Below are 17,352 nucleotides of genomic sequence, written 5' to 3' on the forward strand. Positions count from 1 at the left end.
TTGTTTCATAAGGGACAAGAAAGTGACGTGTAAGTCCTGGAGGGAAACGTTGAACCATTCAAAGCTTAAAATGTGGCTTTAAGCTTTTGCAATTTTCTGCTCTGTAGCAGACTAAACAGTACAAATTATAACATTTTTATCTCAGCTTTGCAACCCCATGCCATTGTGTAAAAATGAATATAACAGAAAGATAGTGACAATTTGTCAAAGTAAATATTTGGTCATAGGCAGCTTTTTATTTTAAGGCTCCACAGAGCAGCGACATCATTTGACATCATAAACTATAACATTTTTAAAGCTGTTCATAATACTGCGAGGAAACTAGACTTGATTTCATATTTTCCTTTAGAGTTTTTCAAGACAAAAACAAAAAAAATACCAAACACAATGTCTTCTTTTGGTGCTGTAAGGCAGAGTGGTGACCCAGATGCCCTTTCTGACTTTAACCAGGTGTCCTGCTTGGCCTTTAACATGCCTTATCTGAGGCACGACCCCTGCTGAGCCCAGCCCCGTACCCTGCCATTTCCTCCCAAACATTACGAGCACTGTATCATTTCCCTGTCGCCAAATGACTGGCTAGTTGCTGTGCTGTGCTAATGGGAGGAAGAGAAGGCAGATGAAGAGAAACTACAGGAAGAACGGTTCTTCATTTCCCCCCCTCGTGCAATACAATACACAGAATCAATCCTCCAGCCTCCATTTGTCTGTCTACAGCCACTTTGGCTGCAGGGAGAAATTAGGAGCAGCACAGCCGTTATTAGTGTTGAAGAAAATCTTATTTGAGTAGATAAGAGTTTGACGCCCCCCACCCCTTCAGAAAGAAACAACACCGCGATTTAGTTGCAGTAAATTAAGCGTCATAATGTTATTTTATTTTTAGCAGATAATATGGCACCTGTCTTATTTTTTTAAATCTCCTTTAACACATCTGTTTTTTCTCAGTGTAGTACATGGCCTTAACCTTGACTCTACCTCATATCCCTGACATACATTAGACTTTAAATCATGTGAATCACTGCATATAAATAGTAACACCTCAGACATGTATCCATAACTACAAACTTTAGTCTGAACGTCCTCTCGGTTTGCAAATAATCCTGATTAAATCCATTTAAAACAATAACCTTCTACTTAAAACGACTGTTTCTTTAGCTTTGTTTGTCGCATAGTAGGTTCATCAGATGTTAACAGAGAGTGGAGGCAGATAAAGGATGGGTAATCTAATGTGTTGCTTTCTCATACAAAGCTATCAGTGTCTTTCAATGGGTTTTTCCAACGAGTTTGGCTGAATGAATTACACTAGTCTGTTAGTATTCTGCCTCTGCCGTACAAAAGGTCAATGTCAAATGCACCTCATTTAAAAGTCAATAGCAACCATGCACATCATCTCCTGGGAATTCTGTCCAGGATCCCCTCCAGACAGCATTGTGTATCATTCAGTTAGTAGAGGGCAGCCAGAGAGCTTTTTTAATCTTGACCTTCCAATAAAATATGCTCCCCATCCAGAATTACATGGTCTAAAATGGAGACATAAGCTCCCAACAAATCACACCCAGGCTCAAGGGAGATGTTCAACAGTGTAGGACATGAACACAACAGGTTTAACACTGGCTATCTGCTTTTACTTGTTTACTTTACTTTATCTACAACATGCAGGATATACACACTCAAATACTGACAACACAAATACAAGATTAGAAATGTGTTAAAGTAACTAAACATGGTAAAACTATAATGACATAATCCAATACTGTTTAAAAACATACTGCTCTTACACTGCAGCAATACTTGAATACTGAATTTCACACAGACAGCAACAAAGCCACTCCAGCTACAATCCACTTGGTAGCTGGCTGTTTGGTTCGGAGGCGGAGGGTCCACACATAAGTGTGTCCACGCTGCTTGGTGCGGTACACTGGACACTCAAAAGTGTTACTGATGTCCCGCTCCTCTGTGGGCACAGCTCTAACATACAGCACAGGCATGGCCGGCGTCAGTTCTCTCAAAACCGCCTCAGAGATGACTCCAGCCTGAGTGTCCCAACGTGCTCCTAACACAAAGACACATGTTGCACTGTGGGTTTGACCAATTATACTTACAAGACAATAATTTTACCAAGACACAGGAAGCAAAATACTGTGAGAAATCTATATAATTTAAGTGAGTAGAGCAGGATCTACTGCTGGGTTAATTATTCAGACCTTCCATGAAGAGTCCGTGGATGTAGGCTCCTTCCCGTGGAGGATGCCCAAAGTCGTCCTTCATTTTCTTTGTCACATCCACGCTCAGGGTCATCTTGTCCAGGGGCCACTTGTTTTTGCGAGCAATACTCTGCAGCACAGCTGTAAAATATGACTCTATGTTAATATTTCTGGTTCTACCGGTGCACATATGGCAATATTAATCGTTGTCTTCGTTTAGTCCTCACCGGTAAGAAAGGACTGAGGGTTAAAGAGCCCCGAAAGCCAAACAACTGCAGGTAGGACAAAATCTTGAGTCCAGCTGTCGAGCTCGTGGCAGCTACACATTAGATCGTTCAACCTAAAGAATAAATAATTGTTAATAAAAAACTAGGAAGATCATTAATAGAAGCTTTTAGAGTGTGCCTATAAGGGATTATTTAAGAAGTAAGAAAAATTAGCATATAATAGGTTGACTCATAAGTTACCACTGTGCCAGTGTTTTAGTGGAGGAATAAGCCAGCCTGGCCCAGGAGTCTGGGACCTGCTCCATGAACAGTGCAGACTGCAGATTCTCCATCCTGGAGGAGAAAGTGAGTTCGCCCTGTGGACAGAGAAATGCTTTTTAATGCTACAATAATAACAGTAAAGCACCTTGCTGGCAGTCACTGTGTTTATGGTACCTTCAGACCGAGATCCAGCTCATGAAGGGACTTCTTTATCTCAACTAACAGAAGATTCATGCGCTCACACTCCTGAAAGCAAACTAAGGTGTACGGGTTTCGCTCTGTTGTCTTTGCCATAATCTCTGCCATGTTATACTCCTCAGGAAGCTTGTCAAGGATGTCTTCAATTATTGACGTGACCTAAGAAATACAATAAACTGGGATAGTGATATAGACAGGTCCCTGCACCCTCAGCAGTTTTTTCCCTCCCCCATAATGATTCTTTCTGCATACAGACCTTCTCCTCTGTGCTCTGAGCTGCTCCCTCTCCTCTGGAAGAGTTCTGTGGCTGCAGTTCCAACAGAGCCTTTAAGAGGTTGTCTGAGGTGACAGTGAGGCACTCAAGCTCAGCATTTGGATGGAGACCATACAAAGTGGGATTCTCGGAGGGGAGATGTTCGTCAATATAGTGGTGGTAACCAGTGTAGTCCAAGAATGGAGGAGACAGGAACCCCGGACACAGAGAGAGATCCATTTCAAACTAGGAATTGAAAATTCATAACACAAGGACCAAAAAAATTAAAATTAAAAAAAGCTAAGCATGTATTTTATATTTTAATATCATGGACAATATACAAGTGCAAGTCTTTTCTTGCAGGCACAACAAAACATTCTTCAAAATGCAGATTCAGGAAAAAGTACTGGAAGAGAAATCTTCAAAAGAAAAAATATATGAAATAAACCCTTAATAGTATCTGTCAAAAAAGCACAATGTCTAAAGAAACAGAAAACCTAGACTGGTATTACATGCAAAACTGCAGTTTAGTATTTCACCCCCAGGGGGCACCCTTTACCTTGACAACAACTCAAAACAGCTACACAGCTATGGATTAGCCTGTCATCTTAAAATTGAACACAACTCCAGATAAAAGTTTGTACCTAAATAATGAGCAGACGTTATTAAATGAAGTGAAATACATTTCAAAAGTGACACTTTTGTTTAAAAAAAAACATAAAGAAGATGTGAACAAATTAGGCTACATCACCTCTGCCTTACCATTTTAGGATGCATAAATTCCTGCAGGTAAGTTTTACACAGTCTTCTATCCCAGACATCAGTAATGTGTCCTCCATACATGATCTCTCCAAACAGATAACACAAGTCCTCCCAAGGCACCTGCATGAACTGCAATAGATGTTATTGACTAAAATCATATTGCAAATATAAGACACGAATGCATTGTGGTAGGTTTATTAAAATTATTCCCAGGGTTCATTTTTGTTCTCTTATAGAGACATGTTTCTATTTTCCTGATAAAAAAAAAAGTTTTTTTTGTTTTTAAACTTCAAGCAAACAACCTCCGAGATAGGCTACTTTTCATAATGACAACAGTAGGGAAATATAGCAAAATTATGTTTCTTATACACACTGATCTGAAGTGCGACAGAAGAGTCTTTTCCACAGCGGGAGATTGTGATCCGTGAGGGTGAAGGAGGAAGAAAAGAAGCTGTGATTCATAACAAATTACAAAAGCTGTAGGTTCACAATCATTTGTACCTGTATTGTTTTGCAAATTGCTTCCTTCATCAGCTCTAATTGCAGTGATCACTTATGTAGCGTTGTGAACTGTCACATTGGCTGCATGTAATTACATTTAGGATAACGCTTCATTGCCCTCCTAATGAATTCTCTGTATACGCACATACAGGTTACTGTTTGGTTAACATAATGAAGGACATTCGTTTTTGGAGGGCAGAATACCTGGGAGACATAATTGGTTATGACCAGAGTAATAGGAGTCCTAAGAGCAATGCATTAGCAGTTGTGAGGGGAGCAGCACCTTAAGAATGGATTTTTTGTCTTTGTGAAATAAAGCTAAATTACAGGTTGCGCGTTCATAGTTATAAGAGAAGAAATGTGGAATAAAAAAAGATGGGAATGAACATTTTTCACAAATAACAGTTGGACAAAAGATTTCAATAAGTAATTGGAGACACTGCAGTAATTCAACATTACTGTCTGTTAGAAATGCCAATGCTAAGTACCATTATCATTATAAATTTAGCCGGCAAAGAAGGTAGCTGCAAAAACAAATTAAAAGTTGTATTACAGTAATCGAAATGCTAAATTAAAATAAATAAAACTTAAAATGTCAGTTTAGCTGTAGAAAATAGTGCTAAACATACTTTTGTGTTGGTCTCTAAGTAGTTGTACAAGACATTAGCTGAGATTGTTAGGTCCCCCGTGCTGAAGGGGTAGTTGTTATTCCACCCTTGTGGGCCAAATTTACGGCGCTCCGTTACACAGGAATGAAAAAAGCAGAGGGAGAAGAGCATCGAGTTGAACTCTTGTTCTCTGGAGCACATATCCAGAGTGTCCTGAAAGGAGAAAGAAAACAAGTGAAGATTTCAGTGACTACTACAGTCGAAGCATATTAGAAATAAAGCATATTTTCCATTTTACCTGGCTGAAGTTGCCGAGGGCTGCGTGCAAGCTGGCATTCATTCCGGTGGGTGGCTCGTCGGTGATTTTGATGGCATTTTCCAATATGCCTCTGGGGATTACATGCTGCTCAGGACATGGCGCGGGTTCTCCGGTGATGAAAACCCGATAGCTGGGGTTACTGTCCACGGCTGTTGTCTCCAGAAGAGCATCCAAAGAGGGCAGCCACTGAGCCACCAGGTGTACATTCTGAGCATCAAAATAAGGTAGAATATGTAACAGGTTGATAGAATTTGTGCCTAAATTTAATTTCATAGTAAATGCCATGAAAACTGTCTCTCTGTGTTCTGATCTGAAACCACTGTTTTACTTGGCAACAGACTTCGCCTTAAAGGAGCCATTTAGTGAGCTGATCTAGGCAATTATGGTTTTTATTGAACCAAATTTATTTCCCCTGCTCCGGGGGTTAGATAATATCATTAGGTGCTTTATAAGCCAGCTGGAACTGCTGCAATCATTGAATAATCGGATTCCCTACCTGCAAAATGACCCAGTGTCCATGTTTAGAGGCATTTCTGAGAACCCTCTCAGCCACTATCTCTTGCCCCTGTCCCAGGGACACATTGTGCAAAGTTCCCTGGTCAATGGAAAATCCCAGTTTTAAACCTGCACACAAAGAAAATTTTGAAAATCTGAGCATAAATAACAATACAGGATTTGTAACTAACAAAGAATATACATCATACCAAGTTTCTCTACATCTCTGAGTGGATCCACTCCAGGTGAGAGGATGAAGAACACAGGTGTTGATGGACTGCTGTCTTCAAACAGCCTCTCAAATTCCAGCCTGGCACTGTCCACATACTTCGCTCCCATGCTTTCCTCTACAAATTTCCTGCCAGGAGACATCATCAAAAGCTCAGTTGTGTACAATAACTAGAAACACAAATGTGCTTTAGTGAGTTTACTCACCTTAGTGTGTAGGTCATCCGATCAGGGCGAAGAGCTCTCAGGATAATCAGCCTCTGGAGGGAATTCGTATTCTTCCAGTCTTGAGGAAGCCTTTCATTTTCAGGACAGCTGGACTCAACTATCTTCCTCCAGCGATTCGGTGAGCTCTCTATGTCTCTGTCAAGTCCACTGAAGCCCTCAATTGTAGAAATTGTCTGCAACAAAGAAACACACATTGATACTTCACTTAAAAAGAGTGAAAATATGAACTTTTCATTTGTCGAATGTGTCATCTTAATATTTACTGTACCTTAATGGCCCCCCAGGCAGACATAGAGAGGAACGGCACTGGACTAACTTTGCTTGCCTCCACGGGATATCGCAGCAAGAAGTCTAATTCCTGCATATCAATCAGTTTCTCCTTGAGCTGAATCTGAGGAGAAGTACCAAAAGCAGTTTATTATGAGCTCTCTGTTATTGATAGAATTTCCACGGCTACTGAAATAAAAATGGGAAAACTCAGGAAATGGTGCTGGGTAAACTTTTACAGGCCTCTGAATGTGAAATAGCCACATGAAGGACAGCCTTCAGAGTGCCACAGTTTCCAAGATGAAAACAGTTGGTGCAATGACAGATAATTGCATTATGCCATCAGAACCAGCCCCCTTGTCAGAACCAACTGTGTGAGCAGCAGCCACGGTGCAAGGTGTGAGAGGTAATCAATAGCAGCGTATGGTATTCCTGACTGCTTTTAATTGAAGTTAATGTGGGGGAAGAAAAGTACTTTGATTGATGAGGATGACAGGAGGCCCCACCTCTGAGGCGGTCCTGAGTCCCTCACCTGGAAGGCAGTATGTGACAAGAAGGTTAACTTGTCTCTCTCAAACAGGCCCTGGCTGGTGTACAGGAATACAGAATAGGTGATGGCCTCACTGAGGGAGCAGACTCTGGTCCTCACATCCTCATCCCATTCGGCACGCTCCATTGCTTTATTAAACACCGAGTTAAAGGTCTGGAATGCAACAAAAACGAGGACACCATGTGTATGCAAACAAGTTTTTTTGGACTGACATCTGGTATAGAGGGACATGTTTAAGCTCATTTTTACATAAAGATAAATAATAATTGCAAAAACCACAAAGCGATATCTGTCCTCTAAGAGCACTTCAGGGGTAAAGGTTTCACCTTGAGAGAAAACTGGTACATCAGGTTAATCTTGCTGAGGTTGTCGATGATAAAGAAGAGGAGTGATGCTCTCTCAGCTGCTGGGCGGTATAGTTCTCGAGCCTCGTTGATCTTTCTCTCGTTCTCTCTGGCCTCCGCCACCTGTGAGTTCCAATTGCACAAAATGAGCTATTAGGCTCTCAGTCATGCTCCAAAACCCTCTCATTACACTTATTCCTAACTACACATCATTTGCAGCTAATGCAATAAAATGAGGTGCTTGCTGTTTATGACATTCAAAAAAACAACCGAGTGACAAAAAAACAACAAAAAGAAAAATAGCCTTACCTTGCATTGAATGTGAGCGGCTGTAGTCTTGGTATTCTCAAGTTGCTCCACCAGAAAAATATCCCCTAGAAAATTACCATGGGCTGCAGAGAGGCGACTCAGCAGGTCATCTTCAAACCTTCTCAGCTCAATCTTGAAGTGGTTCTGCTGTGTGGTCAGCTTCGTCTTGGAAAATGTACTCAGAACAGTTCAAAACTGCACATTTTTCCTATCAGGTATTAAGGATTATCATGTAGACAAAATGCTTTACTCCAAAAAGAATGTAACTTTCATCTGTGGATTACCTTTAGTTCCTCCAAATCAGGTCTCTCCCGAGAGACTACCTGTCCCAGCAGCTGCTCCTCCAGGCCCTTAGGAGTCACGGTGAAGTTGATCAGGGTGGTCTGGGCCTGGAGCTCAGGAGGGAAATGTGGATTGGCCAACTTGGTGTGAAGAATGAGTTTAAAATTACTGTTGTAAGTGCACTCCTTGCCTCCAATTAGAATGTACCTGGATAATAAGACCACAAATATTTTTATTTATTTAATCTGAAGGACAATGAGGCCTCAACAGCATGTTGGTTATTTAGATTATAGAAGTAAGTGATAAAAAGAAGACAGCCTGGTATCGTACCCACTTGTTAGACTTGTTACCTGGCAGGAAGTGTATTTAAAAAAAGCAAGCCATGATTATGATGAAGATGGTCTGAACTGCACTTCTGTTTTTGCCCTACAACTTTAGTTTGGCTCCAAATGTCACTTACCCTATAGACAAATATTCTTGAGTAAATATGAAAGATTATCATCGCACCAGCCAATATTTATCTGTTCCTGCATTTCAATTAAATTAGCAGTGGCTTGACGAACCTGGTGGCTTTTCATTTATCTCTAATTACCCCTTGGATGTCAGGCAAGGCCCCAATTTTTATGGCACAGGTTCCTCATGGCCTGGGTCTGGTTCAACTCTATATCTTCACAAGCCAGAATTAATGTACTATTGATAGAACCATTACTCCACCAAATTAAAGTCCTTGCTGATGGATTGGCTTGTAGTCTTCCGTCAGCCATGAAAGGAATAATTAGTATTCATTACTTCACACTCTACAACATTCCAATTATTAATGAACTTCAGCTGTGGAGACCTACGAGATCCATCATGGCCGCCCCAGCAGGTTGTATTAATCATCGACAGAAACAAGCGTGTGGGTCATCTACAAGGGATAAACTTATAATCAGATTTACTATGATGAATTGTTACGCCTGGACAGACAGGGCTTCAAAAGACGCTCGATGAACATTCGCCCGAATATTCAATATTCATGGTCTTACAAATATCAGAGCAAGAAAGATGTAAACATTTCTGAGTAGGAGATCAAAGCAGGACGTCAATATGTCGTATTTTCTATTTATTCTGCTGTTGCTTGTCCAGTTTATGGAATTTACTGTATTTTTCTTTGGTAACTGAGGTATTTGCAGAGCAGCTACTTTAGTGACACCAGTGGTTTGGAAATTTTCACCAGAATAGTGGTCGTGTTTGAAAAACCGAGTTTGAAATCAGAGAGAGTTGTCTTTTTTTTATCATGATGATAATAATAATAATAATAATAATAATAATAATAACCACCTTATAATAAAAGTTACCATATCGTCGTAACAAAGCTTAATTATTAGTGAACTACAAATGCACGAGTATCACCGCCAAAAGAATTCCCAGGGGCGATGATTTTGCAAAAAGATTTGACCGCTTCAAATTGATATTAACTTAATTGGTGGCTTTTTAGAATAGCCATTGCTTACAAACATTAAATTGTTAATTAATTAAACTCTGGTGATTACTAATAATAGTTGCTAATATTAGTAAGTACTAATTTTATAATGATTTTATTTATTTTATGAGGTTGTGTATATTATTATGTTTATGCCAGAAATTATATAGTTATAGTTATAATGTTTTATGTAAAATATCATTACTGAGTATAGAAATTCTATATTTAAAAATGGATGTAACCACTTTGATGACACACACAAGTTAGTAAACTCCGACTTGACATTTTTGCTCTCTGCATATTGATTTTCTGAAACTACACAAGACGGAGAGGAGAGGTGGAACTAAATGAGAAACTGAACATAGTGCACACACATATTGTAGCGACCTATTATAATATCCTGCTTTATCCTCCTCTTTGACTCTAATGGGGACCATAATTTACCAAATTTACTTGATGTTGTGTCACATTCAGCTCGTAAATTCATCAGGAAGGTGTTTACTGAGGTTACAGACCAAAGGAACCAGAGGGTAATTTTATACAAGTGGATATTTTCTTCTTTTACAACCAGAAGTTAACTTGCTGCTGGCCATTAGAAAAAACTCCAACACTAGCTCACTTTTCAGACCTGGAAGCTAGATCCATCACTTTCAAACTAAGGACTATAACAACACCAAGCCAAAGATATAAACATCCAAATGTTTAACAAAAAAAAAAAAAAAAAAAAACAACCCACAAAAATTAACAAATTTCAGTGAAATATGCATTTCTTGCTTTGTATGCTTAAAACAGATTCACACTACAGCCAATAAGGCACATCTGTTCATCAAGGAAAAGCTTGACTAAGCCAAGACTGCTAGAATGCAGCAAGACCAGACAACAAATCAGTAATTAAATTAAGAACTAAACAGTTCACTTGTCTCCAGTGCTTCACACACACAATAAAGCAATACCTATTATACTTATTATATTCAATTCAGTTTTATTTATATAGCTCCAAATCACAACATCAGTTGCCTCAAGATGCTTTATATTGTAATGTAGGCAGTGACCCTACAAGAATACAAAGAAAACAGAGAAAACTGCAACAATCACAAAAACCCTTATGAGCTAGCACTTTGGCAACAGTGGAAAAGAAAAACTCCCCTTTAACAGGAAGACACCTCCTGCAGAACCCACATAATTTCCTTAGGGATTAATAAAGTATTCTGATTCTGAATCAGATTCAGAACCAGGTTCATGGAGGGGCAGCCATCTGCCACCACTAGTTGGGCTGGAATCGAGGGTCTAACTTAGTGGATTTATTGATGGATGTGAGTCCTGTTTGTGTGTGAGAGTTGTTATAGTACTAAATGGTGCTTACCTCACTTTAGTCAACCATAATGTAGAAAATGTAGATAAGCTGAGATTGCAATAAAATACTGCAGTAACTGAAAGGCAAGACTGCCAAGAGAGACTTGAAAGTAACTCTAACCATGACTATAAAGACACTGGATTGTTTAGGACACTATGGTATACATTTTCTTTATATGATATTAATTTTTCATTTTCAGTAAATAAATTTAAATAGCAGCACTATTTGACAAACTTAATGATATAATTCACAAATATGACCCCACTCTGGTTAAAAGAAATCCAAATGTAGTGTAAATGTATAAATTAGTCCATAATTGCTCTAAAGGTACAGTATGGAGACAAATACGAGCAAACCACCTACAGTTACAGTGTTTAGTTAGGTTACTGAAGCTGACTTGAGTCTTTCATGGTGATAGACGACTTATGAATTTATTGTGTTAGATGCCATTTTTCTGTAGGAGACAGGAGTCTTTTTACATAACCATGACTGTGCCGAATTCAGCCTTTACGCTTAGGCTAAGCTGTTCAATATTCATTGCACCTAAAGAATATGAACGCACAAATATACATCCATCACCAGTCTTGAGGGGCCAATCAATACGTTGGCCTCAGGGATTCAGGCGATGTGCCGCAAAATTCATTTATAATCTAAAGAGCAGGCAATAATAATGCATTCAGACATGTCTTACTGGTGCTTCAAAGCTCAGTGAGATTCAACCATCTGGCAAATGTGCTTCTATTGTCTCACACGACAGATGCATTGGGACAAGTTGTGGGTATATCGACTTATGAAGGAACGGTGATGCAAAAACCGCATATTGATTTAAAGCATTATTTGGCGTGCAACAGCACCAATGCTACGTAACAGAGCAGTAGTGGGTTTTTTTTAAATGATCTTTGCAAGCTAAAAAATGCTTAAACGTGTACTGTTCATGTTTTAGTACCAACCTTCCTTGTTTAATAGTTTTCCTGCTTAGTAGAGGCTCCAGAACCGGGTCTACCTTTTCTGGCAGGTTCTCTATCACGACAGTTTCCCCAAAGACAAGAGCTTGTTCAATCACATCTAAACAACTGTATAGAAAGAAAAAAAAAAACAAGAAAAAGAAACATGACTGGAGCTGCAAATTTTTAAGTTTCACGAGCACTCACTGGCACGAGTAATACAATCACACTGTGACAGCAAAACTGACAATAATTTACCGCTTCTCACCCTTTCTGTCCAAGCTGCACCACCCTCAGCTCTGACGCTAGCTGATTTCTGATCCACTTGATGCCCTGCTGCTGTGGGTCGATGATGAGTGGCCAACGCTCACTGGTGGTCAGGATGGCCGCGTTCTCAATAGACATCCTATCATTTGGCAGACCCTGGTTATGCCAAGCAGCCACGGTGGCATCATCTGTAAGCATGAGGACTGGATCCAGGCCGTCTGTCAGGGGTACAGAGACCTGGAACAGAAACACAGGAATGATGTCATTTTGGTTCAAGCACTGGTGGCTGTGCACTCCAGTTCAGACTCAGAGAAAGAAGGATGGTAGTGAAAGTATGTTGCTTACCTTCAGAGATCTAAGGAAAGGAATCCACTTGTTGTTAAAAAGCTCCACACGATACTGGCTGGTAAAGTAACCCATGTAGGAGACAAATGCTGACGTGAGGAGCACATCACCACACAGGGTTTTCTTTTGCTTTTCAAACTGGACAATTTTCAGGGACCAGCGCTCCTTCTCTGACTATAAGACACAAACAGCAAGCTTCAATATCATCTTTAAAAAAATACACACAAAATACCAAAGAGAGCAGTCCATCTCATGACCATTTACATCAAGAAGTAAACAATCTGTGCTTCTGAATTATGTGCATCCTAGGCAGCTTCCCACTGCTCACATTTATCATGCAAACTAAGAAGATGTAAGCAGTAAAGCATACAACTGCAATTCCCTTACAATAACTCTGGGTGTTTGGCTGTAGATTCACTCGGCATCAATTTAGCATTCATTTAAACCTTCAATACTGTGACTGTGACAGCCTACAACAATAAATCACGCATGGCATTTTCTTACAAGGGGCTGTGGATCTAGAATATGTCACATAATAAATTCTCAGACAGTTAAAAATCACTATAATTTTACTCTAATGTATTATGGATTGCCTGTAATATCACTCAGTCTGGGGTGAGACATTGTTAATTTCCAACAGCTGTTGAGGCTTTGAGGTAAGTTAATGATTAAATATAGACGGCCTGATTTATTAGTCTGTACACTATTGCTTCCAGGTCAATGCCATAAAGACAAAACATTTATCTTGATATGCTTAAAAGCCAAACTGTTCCATGCAAACCGCATTTATTTTCTGGAATAAGGAAGTCGAACTTGCAAAATGGCCACTGAAATGACCATATTTTATTTCATATTAGCATCCATAAAGATAAAGATTTGGCTGACTAAAAAAGACATGCAAAGGAATGCAGCAAAGTTGAATGTTATATTAAACCAGCTACATAAATATGCAGCTATCGACATTTATATTCTCCATATATCCACATTCCATAATTTCCCATCTGCACTTTTTCAAATAATTAAAAAAAAAACTTCTGAAGAAATAATTTTTTACTCTTTGGACAAGCTCAGAAGTGCTCACACATCTACCACACAGACACAGGGTAGTGTTAGTGTAGACCTCTTGCCATTTCTCTTCACTCCTCAATTTGGAAACTGCTCAGCCAGCCAGTTGCCCAGTTCAGCCATGCGTTTTCAGTGGTCCAGCCCTCTCTACCTGTCTCACAAGTCCCCGGTATGCTGCTGGGCTGGGCTGTAAAATCTCCCTTTGCCTGATCTGCTCACACAACTGTCAGGCCATCCTGCCAGGACATAACAACTTCCAGTCCAGATTACTGATGCAATTCTATTACCAGCACCTCTCCATGCATATCTCCAGCAAATTGACAGTTAACTGTATGCCAGGTCAGCCCCAATGACACGACCAAACTCCTCTATCTCCCCTTGTTTACCATTAAGCCCTTGACTAGTCGGTTGGCCAGCTCTATGGTCTGGGTGGTACGCATCACCTCCTCCTGACAACTGATTTTCTCAGCTGTAGCCATTTCATACTGAGCTGTTATGCTCTGGAGGCTGGCATCAAGATCCTATAGAAACAAAAGGAAGGAAGCCATGCAAATTAAAAACGATAAAGAAAATGCAGTATTTAGACTGAGTGACTTAGGTAAGAATAACATTGTACTCACTGCCAACTTCTTTTGAAGTGCCAACAGTTTGGCTGTTGCTGTTTCTAGCTCTGCATTAGCTTGTGACAAGGCATGCCTTTTTGGAATCACCTCACAATAGATCTGCAAAATAAATAAAAAATAAATACAGCATGTGTGAAAAAAAAAAAACTTTAAAATGAAGAATAACATTTCTCATAGGAAACATAAGAAACTGCCTTAGAGTTTATTTGAATGCAATGGCTGACCTCGTAGTATCTCACAATATTAATGGTCCAGGCACAAAGACCAGCTGCAGCTGTAGATTTGGTCCAAACTAGATCAGGGTGAAAGTCTGGGTTTCTCAGATATTCTTGTTTCACCACAGTCAGGCATGACTCAGGGATGTGCTCCTTATCATACGACATCAAGGCCTGCAGGAAATCATCCACCTGACACACAAAAACCAAAACAAATGAGACAGCATTTGATGAAGGCTGAAAAATGAACACATAGAGCATGTTGTGAATCATAACCACTTCAAACACTTTAATTCTTTGCTTACAAAAGAGAAAGTCCCACAAAATGAGGGTTATATTTGATTCCTCTCATCAACAATTCTTAGGATTAAGTCCTGTGGTGAAAAATTTTAAAAGTGATACCCGAAGCTGGCATCTAAAATAATTAATCAAATGCAATTAAAACCAAACGTTTTCCAGTCACACTTGCATTAACAGAAGCAAGAAGCAGAGGAGGGAGGTTTGCACACTTGCTCCAACAGTGAGTGAGCAAATTCATAGAGCCATCCAGCTGTAATGTGAGCACTGGAGTTGGGCAGGGCCAGGGTCAAGGCCCACTCACAAATTAGATTGACATTAATCAGGCAGATGCAATTGACATGATGATGGCTTAACCTTGCCCATGAAGGCCCGTGCTGCCTTCCAGCTCCGATCCTTAGGCACTCGACCACGAGGGGCCAGCAGGACCATCACAGCTGCTGCTACATTGATTACTGCTGCCGGGGGGTTTGGAAAGGCCTTCAGCTCAGTAAGATTCACCTGAAAGAATATTATATAACATCATATATTGAGAAAGACTGCAAATTTTTACGTAATTCTGTCTAGTCTGATAAAATCTAGTACCTTGTTGAGGGTGTTCAGTGCTGCTGTGGCGGCTGCCAGTAACGGCTCTGCCTTGGATAGGTCATTTTCACACTCCTTCTGTTTGACAGCAATTTCTGCCTGGATCACAGCAACCTGCACAAAAGCAACCATAACAAATTGGATTCCACACATCTATTTAACAATGTGGTATGCAGAGTGCAATGCCAAAGAATATGTGTTATATAATATGTGACAGGACTAGTCACCTTTTGTGCTTCAACATCTGCAGCCTCTCTCTTGCTGCTCACCCTCTCAGTTTGCTGTCCAATCTTAGCAATCAGAGCTTCGATGTTCTCATTTTTAAGGGTCAGTTCAGCATCTTGGGATGCAAGTTTATCTTTTAGATCTTCAACCTGTATATATAAGAAAGAAACATACTCACAATACTTCAGTATGTGAAATACTTAATGTCATAGAAAAGCATAAAAAAGGAAGTACTGTCTGTTGTTTACCTTAGCCTAACATCTCTTGCCCAGAAATCAGTCGCCTACAGTGCAGATTAAAGATTTACCTGAGCAGCAGTGGTTTGGAGTTTCTGAAGGCCGCTGTCGAGTCGGTTCATCTTGTGCTGAAGCTGAGCCCGGCTTTTCTCCAGAAGGTTTCTGTACAGGGTGATTTGCTGGAGAAAGCTCTTGGGGGTGGTGTAATTGTACCTCTTCTCATTGCGCTGGTATTTTTCACTTGCCTGGTTGACACTAGTGTGAACATAGGCCATGAAAAGACTGATGGATTCCTGGACGGCAGGCTGTAAAAATAAGCAGACAAGGGGGGAGAGGGGCGAACAGGGTGAGCTGGATTGAGTGGAGTTTAACATCCCAGGCCTGATGGGAACTGAAATATTATCTTCATAAATTTTGAATTCATCTACAAGTTTTGCCATCTTACTTGGCCGGCCCTGACTTACTCAATCTGAAATTTAGGTGCAGCTAGCAGAAATGATTATGCTTTGAAACCTCTGTGAAAATAATGTGTTTAGACCACTGACGTGCAAGCTTGTAAAACATGCACACTGCTTACATTATATCTGGTGGCCTCCAACTTTATAAACACCATCTACTGTGACCATAATACTACATCATGACTTGGTATTCATCATACGGTGCACAATGACACACAGCCTGCATTAATCACACAGTTAGTGATCAATTAAAGCAAAAACAAATGATCAGAGAATACAAGGATCAAACCTGACCATAACTCACAAAAAGCCATTGTTAATGATCACAGAGCCACAGGGAAAAAATCATTATTAATTAAGATCTGACACAATGCACTTGACAAAGCGTGCTGTGCTCTGTTGAGATGCGACAGAAACTCTCTGATTGGCCTTGTGTAACAACTATTAGCAGGTTGTGCATTTCTAACTTTAAATGAATGATCATTTCATTTCTTGCAGTCCTGCCTCTTTAAGAAGATAAACAATCATTAACAATGGTTTAATAAATTACTTTACATGTACAGTTTCACATTGTTTTTGGTTTCTTCTCCTCTGCACCTATAAAGATATACTTTTCATTTGATTTGATTATACTATTTAAGCTCTCATACATATATTTTGGTTACAGGAGAACTTTAGTTCTACCTCCACCCTTGTGCACGAATCTACTACAGCTGCAACATCCCCTAATCATCATCATCATCGTCATCATCACACAACTTCTAAGCACTACAGCTACTATTACAACAAGACACGCCTGCACATGAACATGCACAACACTCAAGAGTGGAAAGTAATGGTCTGGCACATGTTCACATATGTGATGACGCTTCCTGGTTGTGACAGCTGTGCCACCTTAGAGGGTCGTTATGTGCTTAATCACTCTTCTCTCATTAACATAAATGAGTCTGGGTTGTGATCGTTCCACTGCCATGATGGAAAACAATGATATGCTGCACTCACTGAGAGTCCCCAGGCATGTGTTCGGCAATTTGTCAGAACCTCAGAAGAGAACTAATGATGAAGGATCCATGGAAAACTTAATCCAGCTGCACAGCAATAATTACAAGGTGTTCATTAAAGTCCAACTGAGTCCCGAATATCAGGGTACATGACAAACCTAGGCAAGATACAGTACCAGCTGCATACATATCTGACAGCTGATATTGTTTTTTTAGTAATTTGGCACATGTTGTGTTGTACA

At 40.0% G+C, this 17,352-nt stretch overlaps 1 protein-coding gene across 4 annotated transcripts in view; it reads right to left on the bottom strand.

Annotated features, from left to right (window-relative positions):
• Positions 1-1,614: 1,614 nt before the first annotated feature.
• The window catches only part of LOC120732168 (dynein heavy chain 11, axonemal), a 38,890-nt gene continuing 23,152 nt past the window's right edge, over positions 1,615-17,352 (bottom strand). The window contains exons 1-28 of one of the 4 annotated variants that reach the window (XM_040029576.1): positions 16,794-16,986; positions 15,723-15,956; positions 15,418-15,564; positions 15,191-15,304; positions 14,963-15,106; positions 14,318-14,500; positions 14,091-14,192; positions 13,857-13,991; positions 12,406-12,579; positions 12,062-12,297; positions 11,800-11,922; positions 8,036-8,240; positions 7,752-7,916; positions 7,425-7,565; positions 7,081-7,251; positions 6,550-6,672; positions 6,261-6,454; positions 6,035-6,183; positions 5,827-5,954; positions 5,310-5,537; positions 5,033-5,224; positions 3,903-4,031; positions 3,144-3,386; positions 2,864-3,046; positions 2,669-2,784; positions 2,429-2,541; positions 2,202-2,342; positions 1,615-2,050 (exon numbers count right to left, since the gene is read on the bottom strand). In XM_040029576.1, the coding sequence (XP_039885510.1) occupies positions 1,803-2,050; positions 2,202-2,342; positions 2,429-2,541; positions 2,669-2,784; positions 2,864-3,046; positions 3,144-3,386; positions 3,903-4,031; positions 5,033-5,224; positions 5,310-5,537; positions 5,827-5,954; positions 6,035-6,183; positions 6,261-6,454; positions 6,550-6,672; positions 7,081-7,251; positions 7,425-7,565; positions 7,752-7,916; positions 8,036-8,240; positions 11,800-11,922; positions 12,062-12,297; positions 12,406-12,579; positions 13,857-13,991; positions 14,091-14,192; positions 14,318-14,500; positions 14,963-15,106; positions 15,191-15,304; positions 15,418-15,564; positions 15,723-15,926 (4,431 nt within the window). In that variant the 5' untranslated portion in view covers positions 15,927-15,956; positions 16,794-16,986 and the 3' untranslated portion in view covers positions 1,615-1,802. Of the gene's footprint in view, positions 2,051-2,201; positions 2,343-2,428; positions 2,542-2,668; positions 2,785-2,863; positions 3,047-3,143; positions 3,387-3,902; positions 4,032-5,032; positions 5,225-5,309; positions 5,538-5,826; positions 5,955-6,034; positions 6,184-6,260; positions 6,455-6,549; positions 6,673-7,080; positions 7,252-7,424; positions 7,566-7,751; positions 7,917-8,035; positions 8,241-11,799; positions 11,923-12,061; positions 12,298-12,405; positions 12,580-13,856; positions 13,992-14,090; positions 14,193-14,317; positions 14,501-14,962; positions 15,107-15,190; positions 15,305-15,417; positions 15,565-15,722; positions 15,957-16,115; positions 16,291-16,413; positions 16,533-16,793; positions 16,987-17,352 lie in introns of those variants that run through there. The other 3 variants (XM_040029577.1, XM_040029578.1, XM_040029575.1) reach the window with 3 other exon arrangements.

The sequence above is a fragment of the Simochromis diagramma genome, unplaced genomic scaffold (genome assembly GCF_900408965.1).
Source record: "Simochromis diagramma unplaced genomic scaffold, fSimDia1.1 OVJJ01000361.1, whole genome shotgun sequence".
Lineage (NCBI taxonomy): Eukaryota > Metazoa > Chordata > Actinopteri > Cichliformes > Cichlidae > Simochromis > Simochromis diagramma.